Source organism: Marmota flaviventris, chromosome 12, assembly GCF_047511675.1.
Source record: "Marmota flaviventris isolate mMarFla1 chromosome 12, mMarFla1.hap1, whole genome shotgun sequence".
Lineage (NCBI taxonomy): Eukaryota > Metazoa > Chordata > Mammalia > Rodentia > Sciuridae > Marmota > Marmota flaviventris.
The window spans coordinates 51228485-51255770 of record NC_092509.1 but is presented as its reverse complement, the minus strand read 5'-3'; the positions used below and the strand labels follow the sequence as shown (position 1 = coordinate 51255770).

The window sequence follows — 27286 nt, the reverse complement described above, 5'->3', positions numbered from 1 at the left end:
CACGTAGCCACCAAATTGGCTGAAAGAATCATCTGAACCACATTTCCCATAATTCCTCCCTCACTAAGCTCCCATAAACCCAAACGCTTAAAAATCTGCACTACAACCCTAAGGAAGTTAACCCGCCTCCTCACTCGGTCCTGGCCATTCACGATTAGTCCCGCCCCACCAACTCGGCTTCAGGCTGCTGATTGGATAGGACTGAGGGCAGACTGGGCTCTGACAGCAGGCGCGGAGGCGTGGCCACAGACGCACAGAAATTCCGCCCACGCTCTGGCGGCAACCATGTATCGAACCCTGCGGCTCCTCGCGCGGTCTAGTTGCTTCCTGCGGAACCCAGCTGCTGCCTTAGCTCCTGGCTTGGGTGGCGTGGCCGTCCTCCCACTCCGGCCCCTGAACGCCGCTCGAATGGTGAGCGCAGGCGGCCCGTGGGTCGGCCTTGCAGCGGTGACCTTCAGTCAGCGCTGTAGTCGGCCTGGACGCCCGCGGGCTGGCGGGAGGGTTGCCTCGGGAAGCTCGGTTCTGCGCCCGCGCCAGTGTGGCCGCCTCCCACTCTGACGCTTTTTCAGCGCGGGGAAGGAACTTTCCCCCGAGGGCCCGGGGACCTGGCGGTGAGGTTCTGCCGGGCCAGCGTGGCTTTTACCCTCAACTCCAACGGGCGAGCCCACTCTCGTTTGGGGGTACCACGCCTCAGTCGCCTTTGCTGCTTTCCCTCTATTTTTGCCTGGGTCCCAACCCGGCGCTACCTCGTGGACCATGCTGGGCTAGGAGGAGGATGCGGGGAGAGGGCTAGCTGACACTGGCTCTGTGCTCATCCTTTGGCCTCTTGGTCCGCAAGGGTGCTTTGGACTGCTCTCAGGCCCTCCAAAGGAGTAGAAGTCTTAGGAACTTAAAATTATATTTCTCTTGCGATTGTTAAATTTGTAGGCTAATAAGGTTTCCCGAAACCATTATGTTTGTAAAACCCAGAAATCCGTGAACAGCATGTTTGAGGAGATGGGATAGGACCTCACTATAGCTGAATCAGTACTTTTGATTTAGAAAGGCAGCTAAGGAATTTAAAAGTTCCAAGTTCAAAGTATGACATGCTTACTTTAACGAGCTCTTTGATCGTTACAATGTCACCTTAGAAGTAATTCAGCCTTTAAAAAACATTAAATTCGTGAGTGTGTGCGTGTTTGGGTTTTTTTGTTTTGTTTGGCTAGGAAAAGTTCCAGAATTTAATTATAATTTAGGAGGTTCCAGAAATTAATAATGCTTTAAGAAGAGTACAGTTCTTTACTACACCAAAGGATAGCATGTGCTTTGCAATCCCAGATGTGATTACAAATCCTCTACTACTCAAAAAGTTAAGACTTGGGGCAAATTGTCTTTGCACTTGTTTCCACAGGTGTACAAAATTGAGGTAATTACAGCTATTCAGCAAGATTGTACATGGGAAAATACCATTTAGTGAGTATTCATTAAATATGCTTCATCTAGGGCCAAGATATTTCCTGGACAATAAACTGGAAGATGCTTCAATGGAATCACTATACCCAAAACTACAAAGTCTAGGATGCTTTTGTATTCCTGGAACTACCTGCTGTAGTAATTTTAGAATCTTTAAATTTTTAAAAATTCATTTCTTAACTATTTAATTTATGTAAAGGAAGCAGGAGACCTTATGAATATCCTTTTAGAGTAGGTGTCAAAAATAGCCCTACCTTGCTTTTAGGGTGGTAATGGGGATAGATTTTTTTCCCCCAGAGTTCTAATACTACAAAGGAGAAAAAAGGTCTTGAGAGAATATTTAATAGGGAGACCAGCTGTGATCTTACTTTGTGGATGGGGAAGTTCTCCATTTTTTTGAAGGTCATTTCATTGATGATTTTTCAGGATGGCCATAAAGTCTGAAAGATAAATATTTTGTATTACCATGTAATATCAATAAACCACTTACTGTATATTTGCCTATTTTGAGACTTGGTCCTCTATGTTTTAAGACCAAACAGTCTTTCACAAAGAATCTGAAAACAACACAATGAAGTTAGTTTTTATCTACTAAGTCCTTTTGCATGAGGAATAAATCGCACCTCTTTTTTTTTTTTTTGTACTGGGAATTGAGCCTAGAGGTGTTTAACCAACCACTGAGTCATATCTTCAGCCCTTTTTAATATTTATTTTGAGACAGAGTCTTGCTTGGTTGCTGAGGCTGGCTTTGAACTTGTGATCCTCCTGCCTCAGTCTCCCAAGGCACTGGGATTATAGGTGAGTGCCACCAAACCCAGCTTGAAAATCATTTTACATTGTTTTCATGAAATAACCATGGTTTAGTTAAATTTTATCCATGAATTTGCATAGGGACATCTTACAGGCCCTAGGGGTCTGTATTTTTTGGCTGACCTTTCTGTTTAGCCTATCATGCAGATTTGGAGAGGAGAACCTGAGGTCACTGGGGTTAGTGGCTGTTAACAAATACTTGGTATTTCTAGGCTGCAGAGCAATCCTATTGTGGTGAATGCTGGACACATCACTCACTCATTCCCCAGGAGGGAAGTAGTTTTATATAAATAAATAGGGATGTCCCTGAAACAAATGGAAATTCCCACCTTTATGCTTGCCCTGTCCTTACTGGTTTAATTCTTAAAATCATGGCATTAATTCTTAAAGCAGCTGCCTTTTCCTTGAAATTCTGCTCTCTAAATTGTGGCATATGAAGACAGTTTCCAAAAAGACCAAAATGCTCATATTGTGTGAACTAAAAACATTTTTAGAGATGACATTCATTGTTGATAATTTTCTCTAAGTCCCAGGCCACTGGGAACAGGTTATACATGTGACAATATGAGAAGATTTTGAAAACATACAAGTGTTTTTCAAACCTGAGGTCAACTCGGGAATTTGTGAAATCAATATAGGGAGTGAATAACCAGCATTGGGTTTTTTTTTTTTTTGAGAGAGAGAAAAAACATTTTTTAATATTTATTTTTTTTTAGTTTTCGGCAGACACAAAATCTTTGTTTGTTTGTGGTGCTAAGGACCGAACCCGGGCCGCACGCATGCCAGGCGAGCGCGCTAACACTTGAGCCACATCCCCAGCCCAGCATTGGTTTTATTTATTTTTTTAATAGAGTAACAAAAGATAGAATAAGAGTACATGGTATAAATTGTTTCATGGAATTTTTATTTCAGGTTTGTGTGCATATATGTTTATATACTGAATCATGATATAAAGGTTTTTTCTTCATTAAAAAAAAATGTTTGAAGAAACTTTGTAATTACCTTTGCCGCGTCCGGCCAAAAGAGCCGAGTCCGGCGAGGGACGGCGAGGTTAAAAGACACAGGACACCAAGGTTCTTCATCCAGGAGAGAGAGATTTTATTCCCACCCCCCCCCCCCCCCCCCTTATATATCCTCCCATACTCTGGGTTAAGCATACGCACACATACACACATTCTTTACTGCAGGAAGCGGTTTCGGGCAGCCTTAAGCAAACTAGGTCTGGTTTTGCAGATTGCTCATGCAAGGCCCAGCTTGGCCAGCTAATCAGTAGGTACAATCTGTCCCAAGTGCTCTATGAGGGCAGATAGACAGGAAGCCCACAAGGCTGATTCAGACTTTGGTGGAAGTCCACAAGGCTGATTCAGACTTCGGTGGTTTTCTCGCCTTCACATGCGAAACAAAGAACAGGAAACTTATTCTTTTCCCTGTTTTAGGGCCAGGGGCTCCACTACAACCTTAACCAAGTTCAGTGTTCCTCTATTTATATGTGTGTTTATCTAACAGATTCTAGGTATCACCCACATAGGTATCACCTCCTCTGACGGTTTTTGCTAATTCCTGGTACTTAGTGCAACTTTCTGATAGAATATAAATGATCTCATCTTTCTAATTTTCTTAGTGTGAACCAGTGGTTTCTTAAGTGGAATATCACATACATCCTGCTGTTCCCTTCAGGAGGTTCTTCTACCTTTCAAAATAACATATTCAGATCATTGAAATACAGTTAGAGTAGTCATACCCCAGGAAACATATATCCATACAGGCATCATTTTTGTAAGACACACTCTATCTTTCTGTTATGCATTGGATTCAACCCTCTTTTTAGGTTTGTTATACATAGCCTCAATAATGTTTTGCAGCACTGCTTCTGTTTCTGTCTTACCTGTTTGTACAACCTATATATTCTCTTGGGTTAAATACAGAGTACTCTTTGGTTTTCAGGATAGTTTGTTACTAGCTAACTAAGCTACTGCAAACTTTGTGGTGCTGGGCTTTGTGCATTGTTGGGCAAGCATTCTACCACTGAGCCACTTCTCTGGACCCAGTGTTTGTTCTTTTTGCATATTTGGGATTTTAAAATTATTATAAAGAAGTGTATTTTTTGAAGTGTTTGCTGAGATTGGGATTTCAGCCACAAATGACTTCTGTACTTTCTTAATGATTGATTGGTGTCAAAATCCTAAGATATGATTGAGACTATTATTTCTTGATTTGTAATTACACAAAGGTTTAAACTGAAGAACAGAACTGAAACTCATTCACCTAAATCTTTCTGAGTAACTATGAATGGTTCTGAATTTTATCATAATAACCTGTTTTTAGGGGACAATGTCTGTTTTATGATGAAAATATAATTTTGAACACAAAAAAAGTGATGATATAAATTTAAGAAATCAAACTAGATTTCACAAACCAATGATGAAAACCAGTTTACCTTCTCTAGAGCCAGCCTTTTGGTGCTCTTTTTTAACAAGATAATGAAGAGAAAGAAGGACCTCAGTTTTCTTGGTTGGTGCTGTTGTCATTGCTAATGTTATTGTTTCAAAGTATCTTTTAACATACAAAGATTTCTGCCTATAGTATCCAAAACAAAGACTGCAGTGTAAAATATTTATATTTGTGCATATGGTTTACAGGGTGGGAGACAAGTTGGTGTATAATGATATCCACCTAATTGAACTGACATAGCTCATCTCCCCTTGTGTGTACATTTATTATGATTTATAAATGAGAAAAGCTGACTTGGAGAAGGTGACACAGCTACTAAGTGGTGAGCTGTCTGATTGCAAGGTCTGAACTATTTGTTATACTATGCTCATACATAGTGTTTGTAGACCATATCTGAGCTTTTTAAAAATATGTTTACAAATTTCAAACTGTTATTCTGCAAAAGTTCCAGTGAAACGAACATTAAATTAGATTAGGTTCGAATTAGCCCAATCTTGACCAGTACACAGTAGGCACACTGCTAAGTGGAAAAGATTACTGCTGTAGTTCAAATATTTTTCTTGTATTTGTCATCTGCATAGTATTTGAATTCTGTAGTCTGTCCTTAACATCTGCATTAATACTTTATCAATTTCTCAAGGAAAGATCTGAAAGCAGGGAGCGGAATGAGAATAAAAACAAAATTTATGGTCAAAATTATGTGCTACTTCTATTCTTTTTCCTTATAGCTCATAAGATGCTATTGCTTTTGATACTGGGTTTCTTTCAGGTTGTAATAGCATCTTCTCCTTGTCTTTAGGCAAGCCAAAATTCCTTCCGAATTGAATATGATACCTTTGGTGAACTGAAAGTCCCAAATGATAAATATTATGGCGCCCAGACTGTGAGATCTACAATGAACTTTAAGATTGGAGGTGTGACAGAACGCATGCCAGTAAGTGGCTTTTGTGAAAATGTTGGCTTATTTTAGATGAACTAGGGGCTATATTCAAATGGATCACTCTACCTCAAAAATAAATATTTTACACAGTTAAATTTAGGTTTATTAAGAAAACTGGCTTCATGAATAAAAACTTGTTTTCTTTCATTAAAATGACAGATAACTTTTTGAAGTTTTAATATGCTATTATTTTTTAGCCATGACTTTGAATATTTTAAATTCTTGATAGAACTAAATGATTATCTTTTTATTTTTACTGGATGTTTATAGATTTTTGCTAGAATTTTACAGTTTGCAAACAATTTTTATTTGAATATTCAATTTCTTTTTTCATTTTACTGATGTAAAACTAGGGTTTTTCTTTAATTTTTTACTTTGTGTCTTGATTTTTGTTCTCAGAAAAGTGTCCACTACACACTTACCCTAAAACATTACTACTCATCAATTTCCAGCTAATAGATAATACGAACTTGTTCAATGCCACCCAAATGATTAAATGATTAAAAAACTTCCTAATACATTTCATTAAATGTGAGATGCCATCAAATAGAAGATGGACCAGCTATACCACTAAAAAAGAAAAAGCGAAAGTTGTGATATGTCACTGATTATGAGATGCATCTTGATTTCAGAGATTTTAACTTGTGAAAAGAGTTGATGAAATATATTACATATCCTAATGGAGTCCAACCGGAGTATGAAAAATAGTCAATGCAGGATTGCAGGATAGGTTAGTAAGCCTAGAAGTAGCAGGCTTCATCCGGTGAGCTATTGTTTACCAGTTATCTTCTGAATCTACTTTTTATCCTGAATAATTTTAACTTCCATATTTTAACTCATGACTAAGCCTTCAAGACCAAATCTTGACTTGGTTTTAGAATTTTGTGACAGGGGACTAAATCTTTGAAGAAATTTTTTTATCATTGCCATGGATAGCCTGTTTTGTGATGAAGTAAATAGGGTCAGGCTCCGTGTTTGAGTAGCAAAGATAGAAACTAACCCTGAAATATTCCTGTATAAGTCAACACCTGGGATTTTTTTATTATCCTGCTTTAATCAGCAAGTTGTGTGGTTTTAAGGGTACATTGTTTGCTGCTTTTACTCTAGAAGACAGGGCAGACATTCAGATTATATGTCTGTGAGATTGTTGCCTGGGGAATCAATTTAGTCACATATGACCTCATCTATATTAATTTCCTGAACTTTATTAAATGTTAGACTCTGTGTATCCTGAACTTAATAGTATGATTAAACCCATCTCTTTATACCTGAGGTCTAAGAGGAAAACAAACCCAAAAAAGATTATTGATTTTATACTTGATCTTGGTAGAAAGGCCCAGAGGTAATGAGATTATGAATTTCTAATGTGAGTAGATTATCATGATTCTTCTTTTCTCCCCCGTGATGTACTGTGCTAATTTATCTTATTGTATTTAGTAAAACTTATAACCTTGTCTTATTTTTATGAGTCCATTAACACTAGGGTCAATCTGTCCATTCACATAGTCAGTGTTATTTGGCATTTGGTTATAATTAGGTGGTGATTTGACACGTTGTTTGTTCATGTTTAAATGTTTTAAGTTTCTAATCAGTTGTTAGCCATTTGTCTCCATTTTGTTTGAGTAAAACATGTTTTAATTTTAGTTATTTATAATTCAAAATAAAATCGTTTATTTTTTCTGTTTGCTTCTCAGCTTATAATCACTGTGGTTCAGGTGTATATGTTTAATATATCTTATTCTTTACTTTTCTTTGTTTTTTCCACATTGATTCTCTATCAAGGACTATAGATTTATAAAACTATAGTTTTATAAATTCATTGTTCTCTTCCTCACTTCCTTTTCTCCCTTCTGTTCTTTCAAACTTGACTTGGGATCTGTGCCACAGTCTATGTTACTAATTTTGGTAAGAATTCATAGGTCAATTCTCTGACAGAAATCAAGTTTTTTCATTGAAATCCCATCTAAATTTATTCAATTTATCCTTTTCAAGTTTGCTGAAGTAATTTGTATTAGAAAATGAAAAGACTTGGCCAGATGCAGTGGTATACCCCTGTAATCCCAGTGACTAATGAGGTTGAGGCAGGAGGATCAAGAGTTCAAAGCCAGCCTCAGCAATTTATCGAGGCACTTAGCAACTCAGTGAGACCCTGTCTTTAAATAAAATGCAAAAGAGGGCTAGGGATGTAGCCCAGTGGTTAAGCACCCCTGGGTTCAATCCCCAGTGGAAAAAATAGTAAAAGAAAGAAATGAAAAGATTTGCATACTAAAAAATGAAAGTATAAAGATACATATTTATGTATCTCATATATAGAGATATTTATATATCTGATTTAAAAACAAAAATATGAGAGAAATTTCTAGTGACTTACTGACTGTCACATCTTCACTAACTAGACTATGTTGTTTATTGGTTTTGGGGTAAGATGATAGCCATTCAGCAACTGGTTATCTCAATAGTGATAATACTGTGGCATCATATTTCATATTTTGCAAGAAAAAATAATGGCTCTTGCTGGGAAATGAGTGAATACTATTTGTTTTGAATGCATAGTATGTGAAATAAATAAGAATTGTAGTGTATACATATAAAAAACTAAAATGAATAGTTTATATGTGAATATGAATGTGCATGTGTATGGGTATGTGAGACATACACATATGTGAAGACTCAATATATTTGCTTTTGTTTAGTTCTTTTGGTTCATTATGTATTTATCTGTAATCTTTCTCTGTTCTAAACATTTGAGGATCATTGTGTTAATTAAGTTACTGTTTTAGGTACAGTTTTGCAACTACATAAAATAATGTTCGTGCTTACCTAAAATTGCAAATTTGAAGTATTTTTCTGATTAATATTTTAGATCCCAGTTATTAAAGCTTTTGGCATCTTGAAGCTAGCCGCTGCTGAAGTAAATCAGGATTACGGTCTTGATCCAAAGATTGCTAATGCAATAATGAAGGCAGCAGATGAGGTAGGAGGTGATAACTATATTGGCTTAATGGCATGGGACTTGTATCTTCCATTGGTATTGATAAACCCTGCTAATAGGAAAGGGCACTGAATCCTTTTTAAATTTTTTTCCCCTTTTTTATTCTTTTTTGATACACATGACAGTGGAAGTATATTTTGACATATACACATGGAGTAGAAATTATTTTAATTAGGATCCCATTCTTGTGTTTATACATGATGTGGAGGTTCACTGGTCGTGTTCATATATGAACATAGCAAAGTTCATTCTACTTTCTCTTCTATTCCCATCCCCTCTCCCTTCTTTTCATTCCCCTTTGTCTACTCCAAAGAACTTCTGTTCTTCCCTCCTCCCTCCTCCCTTATTGTGTATTAGCATCCACATATCAGAGAGAACATTCGGCCTTTGGGTTTTTGGAATTGGCCTATTTCACTTAGTTCCATCTACTTAGCAGCAAATTAAGGCACTGAATTCTTGAGTTAATGAATTTCCAGATAAGATGGCTGCATTGTTGTTTGGTGAGGATATTAATATGGTGCTTAAAATACTATATTGTGGCAGAATTTCTGGATTATTTTATGTCCTTTAAGCTTCTTGACTTTAGTTGTTGTTATATTATGTTGGGTGCCTGTAATCCCAGCTATTTGGAAGTCTGTGGCAGCAGAATGAAAGTTCCCAAGGCCAGCCTGGGCAACTGAGTGAGACTCAAAATAAAAAGTTAAAAAGGACCTGGGGATGTAGCTCAGTGGTAGAGTACCCCTGGGTTAAATTCTCACTGACTGCAAAAAAAAGGAAAGAAAATGTTTTGAAAAGACAGTAAGCTTTATATTTGATTTCTTATCTCATGAATAAATGATTCCTTTTAAAACTAATTGATTATTTGATAATGCATATCAAGAATATAATTTCACTACTCTACTAATAACATTGTCTTAAGGAAATAATTAGAAGGTAACAGTGTTTTTCATTATAGTGCTATGTAATAATAAAAATAAATTGGATGTGTCTAACCATAACAGCTGCTTATGTAAATTGCATTTATATTGTTATATTATGAATCATAGAAAATTAATTCTTTAAAGATTGGCATAGAACAAATCTTTTTGAGAAATAGGAAATTTTGCGAAATTATTTTTATAATCCTTCACATATGGTGAAGTCAGATATATAACCTAGCCACATCCTCCCATACACTTTAAATCATCTCTGTTATACGTAAATACTATGTAAATGCTATTTTTATACTGTATTGTTTAGAGAATGACAAACAAAAAAGTCTATAAATGTTTGGTACAAATATAATTTTCTTTCTTTTTTTTTTTTCCAAATATTTTTATTCTGTGCTATTGTAATATAGCACAATCCCACAAATACTGAGGGCCAACTATATGCACATGTACCCATTGTGGGAGGTAGACATTGGAAGCAGATGCCAACAAGCTAATAGCCATTATTTCTGTAGGATAGAACTAAAATGACTATTATTCTTTCCTCGGTTCTCAGAATTATCTGCACTAATCACCTATTTTTATATAACTAGATAGAAACAGTTTTATTTAAAAATGAACCAGTTGTTCAGTGTAGATTTGTCAAGTGCATTCTGACTTTTTAAGCTAAAATCATTTCAGAACCCACTCTTTTAGGAAGCTTATAATTCAAAGACTAACACATAAGCTGAGAGTATAAAAATATGACAAAAATAGGGGCAAATCTGGGCAGTGCTTGTTTCTACATTTGGCAGTTGCTAATCATTGGACATCTGTGCAATGAAGTAGCTATTAGTGAACTCACATTTTCAAGTCCCTAATTCATTATCCTGCTGACTCTGGTGGTAACATCTGTTGGATATTCCTTCTTAACAATAAATGTATCTAAAGACTATTTGTCTGCCTTAACAGGTGGCCTTCTATTAGAGGAGGCAGTTAGAGAAAAATAAGAAAAATGACTTTGCTTCAGTTTTCAGTTGAAGTCAGTGAGTTGTCATACTATTCAGAATATATAACATTTCATTTTTAAAGTGTCTGTGGTTGGAAAAGTGATGTTACAGGAGCTTAGAATTGTGGGACAACTGCATTCAAATGCTGTGGAACCCTTAACAAGTCATTTAACAGATGGAAATAAATAAACATCTTTAAAATAGTTTTTTTGTAAATGGATCTGATTTAATCATAATTAGTTAAAATCCCCGAATATTATTTCTTATTTTAAAAATGCTAATTTTTAACATTTTTTTTTTCCTGCAGGTAGCTGAAGGTAAATTAAATGATCATTTTCCTCTTGTGGTATGGCAGACTGGATCAGGAACCCAGACAAATATGAATGTAAATGAAGTCATTAGCAATAGAGCAATTGAAATGTTAGGAGGTGAACTTGGCAGCAAGAACCCTGTGCATCCCAATGACCACGTTAATAAAAGCCAGGTCAGTATGTTTTCTTTTTTTCATTGCAAATTGAAAAGTATGCCTGAGATTATTTTTGTAAGGTCTTTGATAAGGTGAATGTATTTGCTTTATTCTTTAGTGGAAAAGACTTCTAACGTTTCCTGAATTTCTTTTAGGGGTCTGTTCTTTGTCACAAACTTTATAAAAATTGCTTTTAACACTTCTGTACTGTATTTGTATATTTTTATTGACGCATCTAGTTTTAAATTCTTTATTTTGAAATAATTTCAGACTTCTATTAAAAGAAATGCAAAGATAGTTCAAAGAACTTCTTTACTCCCTTCACCTGCTAATCTTAATATTAAAACGTATAACCACAATGCATTAATAAAAACTAAGAAATTAATATAAATATAATACTCACAAACAACAGACTTTTTTAAGAGATTATTTTTAGGGTTTCCCATTTTTCCACCAAGGTCCTTTTTTTTTCTTGTCTTCCAGGATCCATTCCAGACTACATGTTACGTTTAGTTGCATATCCCTTCAATTTTTCTTATCTGTGCTTGTTTCTTATTCTTTTACCTCGGTCCCTTAAGCCTGCTATAACAAAATACCTAGAAAGTCCTCAGATAATATCATCACTTTGGAATTTAGCATTTCAACAGGGGAATTTTGGGGGAACATTGACATTTATACCATAGTGGTCCCTTTTATACTTTTGAAAATAGTAGTCAGGTATTTTGTAGAATGTCCTTTAGTTTTGGTGTGTCTGGTGTTTTCTCATGATTAGACTGAGGTTATGAACTTTGGGCAAGACTGTCATACAAGGTAAGGACCCTTCTTATTGCATCATATCAGGGGTGCAAGATAGCAACATGAATTAATACTGTTGATGTTAATCTTAGTTATTTGGTTATGGTGATTCTTAATAAAATCTCCACCGTTAAATTACTATTTTTCCTCTTCCATACATTACTTGTTAAAAATGAGGTATTAAGTCCTGCCTTCATTCCAGGCACTACACTTGAGCTTAGTTCCTAGAGGATGGAATATTGAAGAAATTTTGTACATGTGTTATAATCACCACATTAATTAATAGAGATACTTCAAGACTATGCAAATACCTTCTTTCTCCTGAAACTTTGCCTGTTTATTTTAGCCTTCGTCAATGAATCTTGCCTACAGCACTTACTACTCATGATATTTTAAAAGTGATTTTCAATTTTCCTTCTTTCTACATTTATTAATTCAAGTTTGTTTTTTTTTGGTAAGAAAAATTTATCCTTCCCCATTTTATTTACTTATTCAATTATGTCTTTCAGTTTGGATTCATGGATTGTTTATAATCCAGTACTTTTGATATTTATATTATTGCTTAAATTATCTGTTTAGGAACCTATTGAGTTGATTCTTACGTCTTCTAAATCATGTCACTATTTTTTTTCTTACTTTCTGGCCCTGTAAGATATTCCTGGCTTATTGCCTTAGATTTCCCTTGCCCTTACCCTAGAAACTGACGTTTCCAAAGAACTATTGGGCAACCTTTTTGAAAAATGATACTTAGAAACCAGGATCTGGGTGTTGGGTATAGTATAATATATTGTAAAGTATTAAGACGAAAGCTTTTTACATGAGTTTATTGGATAAGGATTTTTCAGATTCAGTACTCACCTTTAAATGTGAATTTATTTTATATTCTGCAGTCTGTAATCTGTTTCAGAATAATACAGTGTGTGTAGTAAGATGAGAGGATAGAGTAGAGTAACAGATGATACAAGATTGACTACATACAGTATGTTGAGTATATTGATAATTGCTGAGTTTAGGTCCATGAGTATTCATTGTAATGGTTATCCTACCATTGTGTTTTACTATTTTCCATAATTTTAAAAAACATAGTTTTAAAGTACAGGATCAATAGTTGAGGAAAGAGTACTGAGTAGACACTATTTGGTTAGGTCTATTTTACCAGTTCCTGAGTATTTTGGCAAGCCATTGTCATTTCTTTGAGAACTTGACTTTCCTATTGTTAAAGTAATGACCTACCCCATAGAACTCTCCTGAAGTTTAATAAATACATGTGGAAGATTGGATGTACTATTTAATTGAAAGGAGATATTAACTATCATCAAATACAGTTGTTTACTTTGTTTTGCTGTCATTTACTAGTGAGCAAATACTTAACACATTAAATGTACTTGGTTATAATATGTAATACACCCAATATACTTGTATATAATACAGTTCTGAGAACTAGGATGCTTCTTATTTGACTTAAGTGATCTAACTTGCCACATTAAATGTAATTATTACATATTGCCAGTTCTGAAATTATCATTTAGTGAGGTTTCTTTTTTGAGATTGAGATACTCATTTGTTTTCTGTTGCTCATGATTTAACATTTTATGTTCCTTTTGAAAAATTTCCAACAGAGCTCCAATGATACTTTTCCCACAGCAATGCACATTGCTGCTGCAGTAGAGGTCCATGAAGTACTGTTACCAGGACTACAGAAACTACATGATGCTCTTAATGCAAAATCCAAAGAGTTTGCACAGATCATCAAAATTGGGCGTACTCACACTCAGGATGCTGTTCCACTTACTCTTGGGCAGGTATAGGAGTTTGAATCATTTTATTCAATTTAGGAATTGATAAAAATGGCCATTGTATCACCTTCAAAGTCTTACTGGTTTAAAAGACCAAATTTATAACATTTAAATTCAGTGACAGAGATTGTTCTGTGTTAACCGATCAGTAATTTTTAATAGCTTTCCCTTAGGAAAGGAGCAAAGTGTATTAGCAGTGAGCCACCCTCAAGTTAGACTGCTCAGGTTCAGGTTTTTGTTCTGTGTGAGATATGTGACGTTAGGAAAAGTGGTTAGCCTTCTATGGCTCAGTTTTCTGAGCTGTACAATAAAGAAAAGTTGCGTTTTAAAGCCATGTCTCATTTCTCTTTCCATCATTGACTCTTAATACCATGTGTAATTTCTAAGGAGGAACTATATATGTGTTTGAAACTACTTTTCTCTCTGGCTTCTATTTTTTTTCCTTTTTTTTTTTTTTAAATGCATCACGTGTTGAAAACCATGTTCATTAGGGCCCTGACTCAATCATCTATATAAAATCATCATTCTACCTATCCTGACAGAAAATTCTGTTTTTGTTTGACTTTATCAAAAGCATTTATAGTTGCTTTTATTAAAATTGTCTTTTGAGTTTTTGCCTTTTTCCCTAATCAAAATATACTCCATGAGTGAATCCAACCTCTGTACATGTGTAGATGCATGTGCACATATGATATTATGTCACATGATCAGGTTTCCCTGAAAAGAATTATATCTTTTAAAATGTTTTCGTTAGAACAGTATGAAATCCTAGTACTAATCAAAAATGTTTGTGGTTTTTAAATGTCTTCAGGCAGGAAAGAAAAGACTTAGTGTACTTATATACCTTGGCTTGCCCAGCTTATTTTGTCCTTGCATAATTGTTAATAAGGCCCTTGCTATATTTAAACATGATAAATTTTATGGTTGTTTAAAGTGTATGATGTTTTGGGAACCAATGTGACATTGATAGTAGAATTAAATTTTGTAGTGACACTGTAGTTTTAACTCTACTCTTTCTTTTTCATGCTATTCACTGAGACACTTTGCTTCTCAGGTCCCTGTAAAATGTCTTTATGTTTCTTCTCAGGTTTTTAAATTGAAATTAAATGAAGAAGTTTGTATTTTTCCTTGGGAGAATATTTAGTGTTTTTTCTCAAAGTTTTCTGGGACACAACAATAACAAAAAAAACAATAATTTAATATTGTAAAGTTGTTCATTTTTAAAGTTTATTTCCTATGTTGTCCTTTCTAATAGGTTTATAAATCCTCATCTATCCCTGTATTTTGCTCATCATATGAATTGACATAGTGTAAATACCACTTGAGTACCTTATAATTTAGTAGTCTGATTTTTTTTTTAAACTTCATAATATAGTTAGAATAACTTGTAAGCCATTAGGAAATTCTCACCTTAATTTTCTTCTCTTTTAAGGAATTTAGTGGTTATGTTCAACAAGTACAATATGCAATAGCCAGAATAAAAGCTGCCATGCCAAGAATCTATGAGCTTGCAGCTGGAGGCACTGCTGTTGGTACTGGTTTAAATACTAGAATCGGCTTTGCAGAAAAAGTTGCTGCAAAAGTAGCTGCACTCACAGGTTAGTGATTCGTGAGTTAGTATACTTTTTCGTTGTACTAGTTCAGGTAATTTTTAGGTATCTTTGCCTTGCATTTTTTAAAATTTAAACTTACAAATAATTTTTCAGAATAGTCTCAAAAACAAAAACAACAAAACCCTGGGAATAAATCTATCCAAAGAGGTGAAAGACCTCTATAGTGAAAGCTGTAGAACACTGAAGAAATTGAACAAGACATTAAAAGATAGAAAAACCTCCCATGTTCTTGGATAGTCAGAATTAATATTTTTAAAATGGCCATATTACAAAAAGTGGTTCACAGATTAAAGGTGATCTTCATCAAAATACCAATGACATTTTTCACAAAACTAAGAAAAACAATTCTAAAATTCACGTGGAAGAATAAAAGACCCAGAATACCCGAAGCAAAATTAAACAATAAGAGCAATGCTGGGGGGGATGACATCATGATAACTTATCTCAAATTATACTACAGAGATATAGTAACAAAACAGCATGATATTAGCATCAGAACAGACATGATTACAGTAGAATAGAACAGACAAGTATATATAACAGTCATCTGATACTTAATAAAAATACCAAAAACATAATGTAGGAGAAAAGAGCCTTTTTAACAAATGGTGATAGAAAAACTAGGTATTCTGACGTAGAAGAATAAAACTGTATCCTTGTCTCTCATTCTATGTAAAAATCAACTCAAAGTGAATCAAAGACCTAGGAATTAGACCAGAAACACTGCAACTACTAGAAGAAAACAGATTCAACCCTCCAGCATACTGGCACAGGCACTAACTGCCTTAATTAGACACCTGAAAAGCTCAATAAATAAAACCAAGAATCAATAAATGGGATGGCATCAAATTTAAAAGCTTCTGCACAGCAAAGGAAAAAAGAGTGTGAAGATACCCTGTAGAATCGGAGAAAATCTTTTGCCAACTACTCTTAAGAAGAATTCAAAAAACTGAACACCCCAAAACCAAATAACCCAATGAATAAATGGGCAAATGATCTCAACATAGACATCTTTTTCAAAAGAAGAAATGTAAATGACCAATGAATAAATGAAAAAATATTTAACATCCTTAGCAATCAGGGAAATGAAAATCAAAACTATACTAAATTTTCATCTCACTCCAGTTAGAATAGTAGTGATCAATAATACAAATAACAATGTCTAGTAAGGATGTGGGGGAAAAGGTACACTTATACATTGTTGATGGGACTGCACATTAGTATAACCACATTGAAAAGCAGTACGGAGATTCCTCAGAAGACTAGAAATGGACCCACCATATGACCCATCCATCCTTTGGTATTTTCCAAAAGAACAAAATCAGCACACTATTGTCATACACACATGGCAATGTTTATAACAGCCCAGTTCACAATAGTCAAGTTATGAAACCAGCCCAGGTTCCCATTAACAGACAAACAAATAAAGGAAATGTGGCATGTATACACAATGGAGTTTTGCTCAGCCATAAAGAAAAATTATGGCATTTGCTAGTAAACAGATGAACTGGATAACATCATGTTAAGTGAAAGAAGACTCAGAAAGTCAAGGGCTTATTGGTTTCTCTTGTATGTAGAAGGTAGAGAGAAAGAAAGGAATTTTTTAAAGGGGGAGGGGCAATCTAAATAAAAGGGAGATGAGTAGGGTAGCAGAGAAGGATGCCGGAGGTTTGAGGAAGTACTGGCAAATTAAATCTATAAAATTATGCCATGTCCATGAACAGTTATACCACAATCCTATTTTTACATGTAATTACAATACACTAATTAAAATGGTAGTAATGGGAGATCAGTAGAATAGAGTAAGTAGATTAAAGGGAGGATGGAGGGGAAGGTACTAGGGAATGTGGTTGATCAAATTATGTACAAATATAGCATAATGAATCCAGCTATTTATAATGCACCAAATAGTTTTTGAAAAATAAATATTTTTCTATCAAACATGTTTTATATTCATTTCAAAAGCTGTTAATCCTCCCCCCCCCCCCTCTTTTTTTTTTTGGTACTAGGGATTGAACTCAGGGGCACTTGGCCAGTGAGCCGCATCCCCAGCCCTATTTTGTATTGTATTTAGAGACAGGGTCTCACTGAGTTGCTTAGCGCCTCACCATTGCTGAGGCTGGCTTTGAACTTGCAATCCTCCTGTTTCAGGTGTGCACCACTGCACCTGGCTAATCCCTTTACTTTTAAAAGGTTTTCTATATAGGAGTTCATATAGCATGCAGTTAAAATAGCAGTGTTAACTTTGTTTACTATCTGGTGGTATTCAGTTATTTTCTCTTTGAAACTGCTTTGAAGTGAAAGTTTCAAAATTGGCAGAAATAACTTTTGAATGATTTGTTGTAGACAGGCTTAATTTCTTTTTTAAAATGTAATGTTGTGATATTTCTTTAAATTATTAGATCTTTTTAAATTATTTGTTTCCTTTAGTTGAGTACTGTAGTCTGAATAATGATTACTGTTATTACAGCCAAGTTGTTCTCTACAGAAAAGTCTTATTAATATATAGATGTTGCCAGAGGGTTAGTGTGGAGATAATTATACAATACATGTTCAAGTATACTAGCTGTTTTTTTCTTTTAAATCACATTTTAGTTAAAAACAAACAAACAAACAAAAAACAACAACTGTATTTTTAAGGTTTAGAATAAGTAGGTTTTTGAAATTGACATGGGAGTGACTAAGAACATCTAACTCATTTTTGTTTCTTATTCTCTCAGGGAGATCTTTTGGCCCCTGGCTAGAGGGGAAAAATGGAACAGAATAAAGTGGACAAAGAAATTTTTTAAAACTGTACTAGAGCCAGGTGTGGTGGCACACACCTGTAATCCCAGTGGCTCAGGAGGCTGAAGGCAGGAGGATCTAGAGTTCAAAGCCAACCTCAGCAAGAACAAGGCACTATGTAACTTAGTGGAGAATCTGTCTCTAAATGAAATACCAAGTAGTGCTGGGGATGTGGCTTAGTGATTGAGTGCCCCTGAGTTCAATCCCTGGTACCAAAAAAAGAAAAAACAAAAACTCAACAATACTAGGAACAGAGTGTGGAGTAAAGTGGAGTGGATTTCGTTCACTTTTCACTTTTACTCAAGAGTAGTCAGGCATTATACACATGTTGGCAGTACAGTTTTACAGTAGTGGTTTTTTCCTAGTATATTTGTTGTACTTGTTATTTCATCCTTTAAATGTTCTGGTGCTAGATTCTTTGTATTCTTTTAGGACTTCTTAAATCTACATAAAGTTTAAACCTTAAACATTTTTTCTGAAGTACAATTTTTATTCTCTTTGGGAATATTTATAGTTTTTGTGTTTGCAATGCTAGGGATCAAACCCAGGGCCTTATACTTGCTAGAGAACACATTTTATCATTGAGCAATACCCCTAGCCCTTGGTTGTATTGTTTTTTCTTCCATATTTTTTTGTTGGTGCATTATAGTTGTAAATAATGGTGGGATTTGTTGTTATGTATTCATATGTGCACATAATATAACAATATTTAATTTTTGGCCAATATCATTCCCCAATATTTCCCCTTTCCTTCTCCTACTCCCTCTCCCTGGTTCCTTTCTCCTACTTTACTGGTCTCCCTTCAATTTTAATGAGACTCCCTACACTTCTTTTCCTTTTCTTCTGTAGCTTCCACATAAGAGAGAAAACATACAGCCCTTGACCTTCTGAGTTTTGGCTTATTTTGCATAACATAATGTTGTCAAGTTCCATCCATTTTCCTACAAATGACAATTTCATTTTTCTTTATGACTGAATAAAACTGCTTAGTGTACATATGCCTCATTTTCTTTATCTATTGATCTGTTGATGGCTGGTTCCGTAATTTGGCTATTGTGAATTGTGCTACTGTAAATGGGTACGTATGTATCACTGAAGTATGATGACTTTACTACTTCAGGATTAATAGTGAGAAGTAGTATAGCTGGCCACTTATCTGTTGGTTCCATGCCTAGCCTTTTAAGGAACCTCCATATTTATTTCCACAGAAATTTTAGTAATCTACAATCCCATCATCAGTGCAGAAGTGTTCCTTTTTCTCCATAGCCTTTCAGCATTTGCTTTTGTTTGTTTGTTTTTTGTACCAGGGCTTGAACCCAGGGGTGCTTAATTACTGAGCCTCATCCCAGCCCTCTTTTATTTTTTACTTTGAAACAGATTCTTGCTAAGTTGCTGAGGCTAGCTTTGAACCTTTGATCTCCTGCATTGGCCTCCCGAGCCACTGGGATTACAGGTGTGCACCACTGTGCCTGGCTGTTTGTATTCTTGATGCTGCAGTTCTGACTGGAGTGAGATGAAATCTCAGGGTAGTTTTCCTTGTATTTCCCTAATTGCTAATGGTGTTGAACAGTTTTTCAAATATTTGTTGGCCATTTGTATTTCTTTTGAGAATTGGTCTCAAACTGTGATCTACTGACCTTGAACTTGTGATCCTCCTGCTGCAGCCTCCTGAGTTGCTAAAATTACAGTTGTGCACCACTGTGCCCAGCTGGTGTTAAGTTTTTCGATGATTAATTCTTTGTCAAAGAGTAGCAAAGATTTTCTCCCAATTTGTTGGTTCTCTATTCACATTCCTAATTATTTTGCTGTACAGAAACTTTTTAATTTGATGCCATCGTACTTATTAACTCTTGGCATTATTTCCTGAGTGTTAGGATTCCTATTGAGAAAGTCATTGCCTGTGCCCATATGTTGGAGTGTTGACCCTGTGTCAATGGTTTGGTCTAATTCCTAGGTTTTTTGATTCATTTTCAGTTGACTATTGTTCAGGGTGGGAGATAAAAGTCCTCATTCTTCTACCTATGGAGAACCAATTTTTCCAGCACCATTTGTTAAAAAGGCTATCTCTTCGGTTGTATTTTTGCTTTTCAGGTACTGAAACTTTGTTTAACTTGTTGAAAGTAGACAGACTTATTTATTTTACTGTTCACCCAGGTTGGCTATTTTTTCTTCAGGCTTACCTTTTGTTACTGCTCCAAATAAATTTGAAGCTCTGGCTGCTCATGATGCTTTGGTGGAACTCAGTGGAGCCATGAACACTACTGCATGCAGTCTGATGAAGATAGCAAATGATATTCGTTTTCTGGGTTCTGGTCCTCGGTCTGGTCTGGGAGAACTGATCTTGCCTGAAAATGAACCAGGAAGCAGTATCATGCCAGGTAATCACATAGCTAGTAAAGGTTGGAACTGGAATTTAAATAAAATCCCAGACATTCTCAACTTTAGAATGTGATCCCATAGTTAGACAGGGAAACACAAGACACACTTGTTTCAAAATGCTTGTGTGGGCTATCTTGGATCAGGATTTCTAAGAACATCACCTCACAAGTTAGGAAAAAGTTAGCAGCTATATTTCAGTTCTCTTATTTGAAGGTATGTAATAGTTCTGTCCTTCACAGGCCAAAGCAAAGAGAATTCTAGAATAGGGTGCTTTAAATGATCAGCATGAGTTGAATTAAAAAAAAAAAAAAGTCATACCAAGTCCTCTTATTTCATGTTTTGCGTTGAGTTATGGGCCTATTAGTTTAAGGGAAATGATACAGGCACTTGGTGTCTGGATTTCAGTAAGTCATTTGATAGACTTACCTGATAATCATTGGTTTCAATGGAGAAGTGTGAACAGTGCTGGTGACTGAATACAGCTGGATGAATAGTAACATTTAAGGAATGACTAATGAGTTGAGTCTGGTCTGGAGGAGTATCTTGAAGGTGAAGGATTCTACCCATTCAGCACTGTACTAGTGATTGAAGGTGAAGGCAGAAAATACATGCTGATCATACTGGAACAAAGTTGAGGTGGCAGTATTTATCACATGATAGAATTGAGATTCCTAAAGTCCTCTGTAGGCCAATATACATCAGTCTAAAACTGACAAAAGTAATTTTTAATATTGAGAAAGAATGGTCTGACAGTTGATTGTTTTAAATCTGTGCCTGTAATAGATCAAGAGAATATCTTGTTTTTAAGTATTTCATATTGACAAATGACATGTGGATTTACTTGATTGCAAATCCAAGGTGATTTCCTAAAAGAGAAATGGAGAGTCACAGATAAAGGAGGTATCTTCCCAATGTGTTAACTTGCATTGGTTAGAAGAAGCTTGTTGGAGGGACATTCCCAGGGTGGTGGAATTCCAGAGACTCGTGGTAGATAGCAGAGTTTCAGCTTGACAGGAAGCCTCCCAAGTGTTGGTGATATTCCTCTTTTATAAGTGTTCCCATAGCAGCGTATATTTCTCTTTATTTACCCGATGTCTATGAAATTGCCAGCTTTTTTCCTAACCAAGTTCCATGAAGGTAGAGTCTCCATATTTCCGATTGTGTATTGTGTACTTGGCTCCATAACATGAATAAAAACCACGATAGTGGAGAACTATAATGTATTAGATGTAGTTTCTCATTAGTCATCGAGTGATTCAGTTTTGTGGCTACTCATCTCTCTTTCTTTAGTCAGTTTATTTCATTAAATTGGTCTTTTTTATATGTCTTTTATTTAATGAAATTAGACTTCCTCCTTGGCCTGATTATTTGACATAAAACATAATTTTAAAGTGATGCATGAAATTATGAGCGCATTTGATGTGTATTCTGTCACTGGTGGTTTCCTTGAAGGCAAGGTGAACCCTACTCAGTGTGAAGCAATGACCATGGTTGCAGCTCAAGTCATGGGGAATCATGTCGCTGTTACTGTTGGAGGCAGCAATGGACATTTTGAATTGAATGTTTTCAAGCCAATGATGGTAAGCTTTAAATTCAGTTTTTAATGATTTTGATTAAAAGCTAATTGTCATTGTTGTTGTTTCTCCTTAAGTTTCTAGAGTTTCCTCATTAGATAATTATATGATAAGAGTAGCAATTGGAAATCAAGTACTTCTTAGAAGAGTAACCCTAAATATTAGGAATTAAGTGACTTGTAGCTCAAGTGATTTGACAGTTTGCATTTTTAATAGGTAGAAAAATTCTGAAGTAGTATAGGTTTCTTCACTAGAAGTAAGTTCAAGTTTCCTCAGTTTAAAAAATTAAAAGCCTGCCTCCTTCTCATGTTGTGCTTTTGCTTCCTCCTTTCTTCAGATTCAATCTTGAAGGAATACCCCACAGTCACTTTCATTTATGCTATGATTCCCACAAGTCCATAGTGCCTTCCACTTGCACCTGAGTTGTTCTCCCATCATTAGTGACCTCTTCAATTCAACAGACATCCCACAGTTCTTCTCTTGCATCATCTGATGTTGAACATCATCTGATGTTGAAACAATCTTCTTTCTTTCTCCCCAGTTCTCTTCCTATCCCAAGTCAAATTCTTTTTCATTGGTTTTACCTCTTCTACATTAGTGGAAACATTGTATCTATCAGAATTGTTCTTTTTTCATTTTTTCCAGAGATAGAACAAAATATTATCATCTTTTATCCATTTTTTCCTAGCTTCAGATAATGAAGCTGCATCACTATTTAGAACTTCATTTGTATCAAGTATTGTTATATCTAAAATATTTTAGAGGCGTATTTTCTATTAGTATACAGTGTAAAATCTAATCTTAATTTGATAGGCATGCAAATGACAAATATTAAGTGTATTCTCTCAGTTTCGCTAAATATTTATCAGCTTCTACTCCATATCATGCACTGTACTGGGTGCTTACAATAAAATAGTAAACAAGACAGATTTTTCCCATCTGCAGTGTATGTTCTAATGGTAAATAAAAAACCTGCAGTAGAATTCAGACTCGTAAACTTTTCCTTCCAGGTAAGATTGCATAGCAGCTATATGTCATATATAGGCACATAGCAATCATTGTTGGATTTTTATAATTTATCAAGCATGAGTTGAATTTAAAAAAAAAAAAAAAAAGTCATACCAAGTCCTCTTATTTCATGTTTTGTGTTGAGTTATGGGCCTGTTAGTTTAAGGGAAATGATACAGACACTTGGTGTCTGGATTTCAGTAAGTCATTTGATAGATATCCAAGGCACATAGAAAAGGTAAAACCAATGAAAGAAAGCCTCAGAGGAGACAGGAAGAGAAGAAAGAAGAAAATGTTGTCTTAGTAATCTTTTAAATTTTTTTCTTGTTTTGTTTTAATAGAAAACAAATCAAGATTATCAACATTTGCCATGTAATAAAGTGACAAGTATCAAATTAAACTTTTAAAGTTTAGTGCCTTCTATTAGAGTCTGTTGGAAGTGTACCCTTGAGTTTAGACAAAAGGCTATTAAGATGTGAATATATCTTAGTTTATATTGGAAATACTATAAAAAGAAGCAATTGGTAAAACTTACCAATTACTTTCATATTATAAATTATATGAAAAGTTAAGGTGACTGGAATATCTGTTTTATTAAGTATAAAAACCTTGGTGATCTTTAATTAGAACAAGATATATTCCATGATTGTAAAATTATATCAAAATGAACTCTACTGTCATACATAACTAAAAAGAACCAATAAACAAAACAAAACAAACCCTTGTTGATCTTTAAGAACTGGGAAACCCTGACTGGACCAGTTGCTTCAAGCATATACTTAATTTTTAAATTTCTGCATCTGTTTCCTCCTTCATGGAATATTATTTTGTCTGTCTCTGGGTATCCAATCCTCTGTGTCAAGTAGGACTTCATCAGTTCTTGTAGCTGGAGTTAATTCCTCTTTTACTATGATCACCAACTCTTCATACCTGTTTTATATACTCAACATGGGTGATCTTGTATTTTATGCTCAGTCAACTAGTAAGGAAGTATTTGCCCATCTCATCCTTGTATTGCCTCTAATAAGGCAATAATTTTTCAATTTCTATGCCCACAGCCTACCACTGAGTTATATCCCTGGTCCTTTTTTTTTTTCTTTTTTCTTATGAGACAGGGTCTCACTAAATTGCTGAGGCTGGCCTTGAACTTTCCATCCTCCTGCCTCAGGTTCCTGAGTCACTGGGATTACAGGTGTGTGCCAGTGCCTGGCCCTCAAATTTGGTTTTTAGGGTGTAGGGCCTTACAGTTTTTAGGAGTGCTATATGCTTGTTGAATTATACATTGAGAATAAGCCAGCAGACAATATGTGTCATTGGTTAAAAAAAATAATAATAATAAGCATAGTAATGTCTCTTCCTCTTCTTTCCCTCCCTCCCTCCCTCCCTCTCTCTCTGAAAGATTAAAAATGTATTACACTCAGCCAGGCTGCTAGGGGATGCTTCAGTTTCCTTCACAGAAAACTGCGTGGTGGGGATCCAGGCCAACACAGACAGGATCAACAAGCTAATGAACGAATCTCTAATGTTGGTGACTGCTCTTAATCCTCATATTGGTAAGAATAAAGAATAATGCCATTTTGAATGTAAAATTAAAAGCTGAAACATTTTTAGAGAATTCCAAATCAATGTTTGTGGATAGCAAATTCCTTTTGGACATTGAGTAAAATCTCTTAAAATACTTGAAATTGTGTTAAAAGATACTTTATATATTTATAACTTCTATGGTGACATAGTTCTTTCAAAACGTGATCCATTATATTTCATTTTATTTTAAATATAATATTCAAAAGTAATATTTTAAATGTATTTAAATGGCTTCAGAAACTCAATATGCAGGTACTTTGGGAAGGCTCTCTGTAAGACCTCCAGCTGGTAATGTCACTAGGTGGCACTGGCTGATTATCCACAAGGAATGAATCTGCTTATCTTCACAGATGCTCTATAATACTTCAATTTCGTTGTTTTTATCCAGTTCAGATATGGAAAGCTGCCAAGTAATAGAAAGAAGGTTATATATTCATTGCTTTTAGAGAATGGAAAAAAAAGGAAATATTATGTATAAAACCATGCTTTTGTATTGCAAGTCTTTCCAGAATTGTAGCTGTTTCGTTTTGTATAGAAGCAGACCTGTATGGTATACTGACCATAGCGATCCCTGTTGGATTGGCTATTTTGTAGGTTTTAAGGCATTCATTGCTTTATGTTGTGACTTATAAAAGGCCAAACCCTCACTAGGCATGGTGGCACACACCTGTAATCTCAGCAGCTCAGGAGGCTGAGGCAGGAGGATTGCAAGTGTGAGGCCAGCCTTAGCAATTTAGTGAAGCCATAAGCAACTTAGCAAGACCTTGTGTCAAACTTAAAAAAGGGTGGGGGTGGGGCTGGAGAGGTGGCTCAGTGGTTAAGCACCCATGGGTTCAATTCCTAATACCAAAAAAAGTCAAACCCCTTCTTTCTGCTGAAGTTAACATAGTCTTTGATTTTCTGTTTTAGAACAATAAGTTACCATTGTAGTCTTATCATGTTATGAATACTACTTTAAAGCATTCTTATATAATTATGAACTTTCAAGGCAGATTTTATATCTCAGCTTCCCAAAAAGCTAAAATTTCATTTTTACAATATTAGAGCTCATTTGACTGTTTTAGGCAGCCCTGAGCCCAATGTGATTTTTTTTTGGTATAGTATTTGTAATGATATTTTGATCCATTAAAATTGTACATCAACATTCAACTGAAAAGATGCAAAAGGATTGATAAAAGGTTCTTGTGAGAAATATTTCCTCAGATCTTTACTTCAGAACATGTTGCCAAAACTTTTTAAAATTAGAAGTATCTAAAACTGAATGACATTAGTTTAAAGTGAGAGAAAAAGACTTATTAGAGGCAATACAAGAATAAAATGGGCAAATATTTCCTTACTAGTTGACAGAGCCTGAGCCGTACAGCCCTCCAAATCATGGCTTCTCCATGGCCTAGATGTGTAACAGACTAATTGTTAATACTATCTCGTGGAACTTGAGGACTAAAAGTAGTGAGCATTCATGCGTAGACATCCTCTTGAGTTTCACATGAGAATTCTTCTCAAAGCTACTCTGGTCAGTAAATGCCCTTTACAACATGTTGATCATTCACAAATTCAGTTCAGTAATAAAATCAACCATCTTAGTAGTTTGTATTATAGGTGATGATTAATTGCATATAGACATTTAACACCTTACTGGGTTGTTAATCATATTGCCTCAGCAGCCTTCTTACCTTGGGTCATATTCCCCTGGTCTTTGTTTTTTTGGTCTTTCCTCCTACCTTGTTTTCATTTTCATTCTTGCTTTTGCCTTCTGATTTGTTCTTGTTGTTGGTGGTGGTGGTGGTCATTTATTTCTTCTAATTTTTAAAAAAGTTATATTAAGTCAAGACTACAAGGCCAAATGCCCAATTCCTAACTTCATTTTAAAGCAAATAATTCTGAAGTCAGCAATGTACCTGTGATCTTTTATACAGGTATATATTTCTGCTATACTGCCCCACTGTATCCTTGTAATGTCTGAGGAGAGGCCAGGGCATGGAAGCCACTGCAGTAGAAACTCAGAAGAGAACTGCTGCTGGAAGGCATGTCTCTCCTGAGAGCACTGGCTGTTCCTCCTTCACTGAGGGGATTTCTCACCCCTCAGAGCTAGTTGCCAGTTGTTATAGTACTATGTACACTTTCTGCAGGACTGGAGCATCAAACCCATTAATGCTTTCTTAGAAAGATAATTATTGCTGGTTAAACATGTTGTTGGAGAAAATGTAACGGTGTACTTTTATGTCTTGGTGCTATATATTCTTTTTTGTTTTCTCTGTGAAATACCTAAGTTAATGGACAATTTCAATGTAGGAGGACATGTGCTACTTAAAGTGAGGTATGTTCAAGTCTTTATACCTTAAAACAAGTAAAGGTTTTATTCTATATGAGAAGTAAATTATCAAGATATTCACTTTTAATACTTTTTAAAAATTTTTGGAATATGTCATTAAAGAAGACTTCTAGCATCAATATCAAGTAAGCAGTATTACATTTTGCTTTAGAAAACCAAATTTCATTAACTCTGGTGTTGTCTATTTTTTCTTCAGGGTATGACAAGGCAGCAAAGATTGCTAAGACTGCACACAAAAAAGGTTCAACTTTAAAGGAAACTGCTATTGAGCTTGGCTATCTCACAGCAGAGCAGTTTGACGAATGGGTAAAGCCTAAGGACATGCTGGGTCCAAAGTGATTGAAATAAATTTATGATAAAAATAAACATGTAAAATAAAATTTTAAAAATCA

General features: G+C 35.3%; 1 protein-coding gene across 1 annotated transcript; it reads left to right on the top strand.

The window, feature by feature from the left end:
- The first annotated feature begins 240 nt into the window (after positions 1-240).
- Positions 241-27286, top strand: Fh (fumarate hydratase). The gene is made up of 10 exons (XM_027928484.2): positions 241-411; positions 5513-5647; positions 8517-8627; positions 10871-11047; positions 13444-13626; positions 15053-15218; positions 20192-20395; positions 21849-21976; positions 24378-24531; positions 27091-27286. The coding sequence occupies exons 1-10, from the start codon at positions 286-288 to the stop codon at positions 27231-27233; spliced, it is 1527 nt and encodes a 508-aa protein (XP_027784285.2). The 5' UTR covers positions 241-285; the 3' UTR covers positions 27234-27286.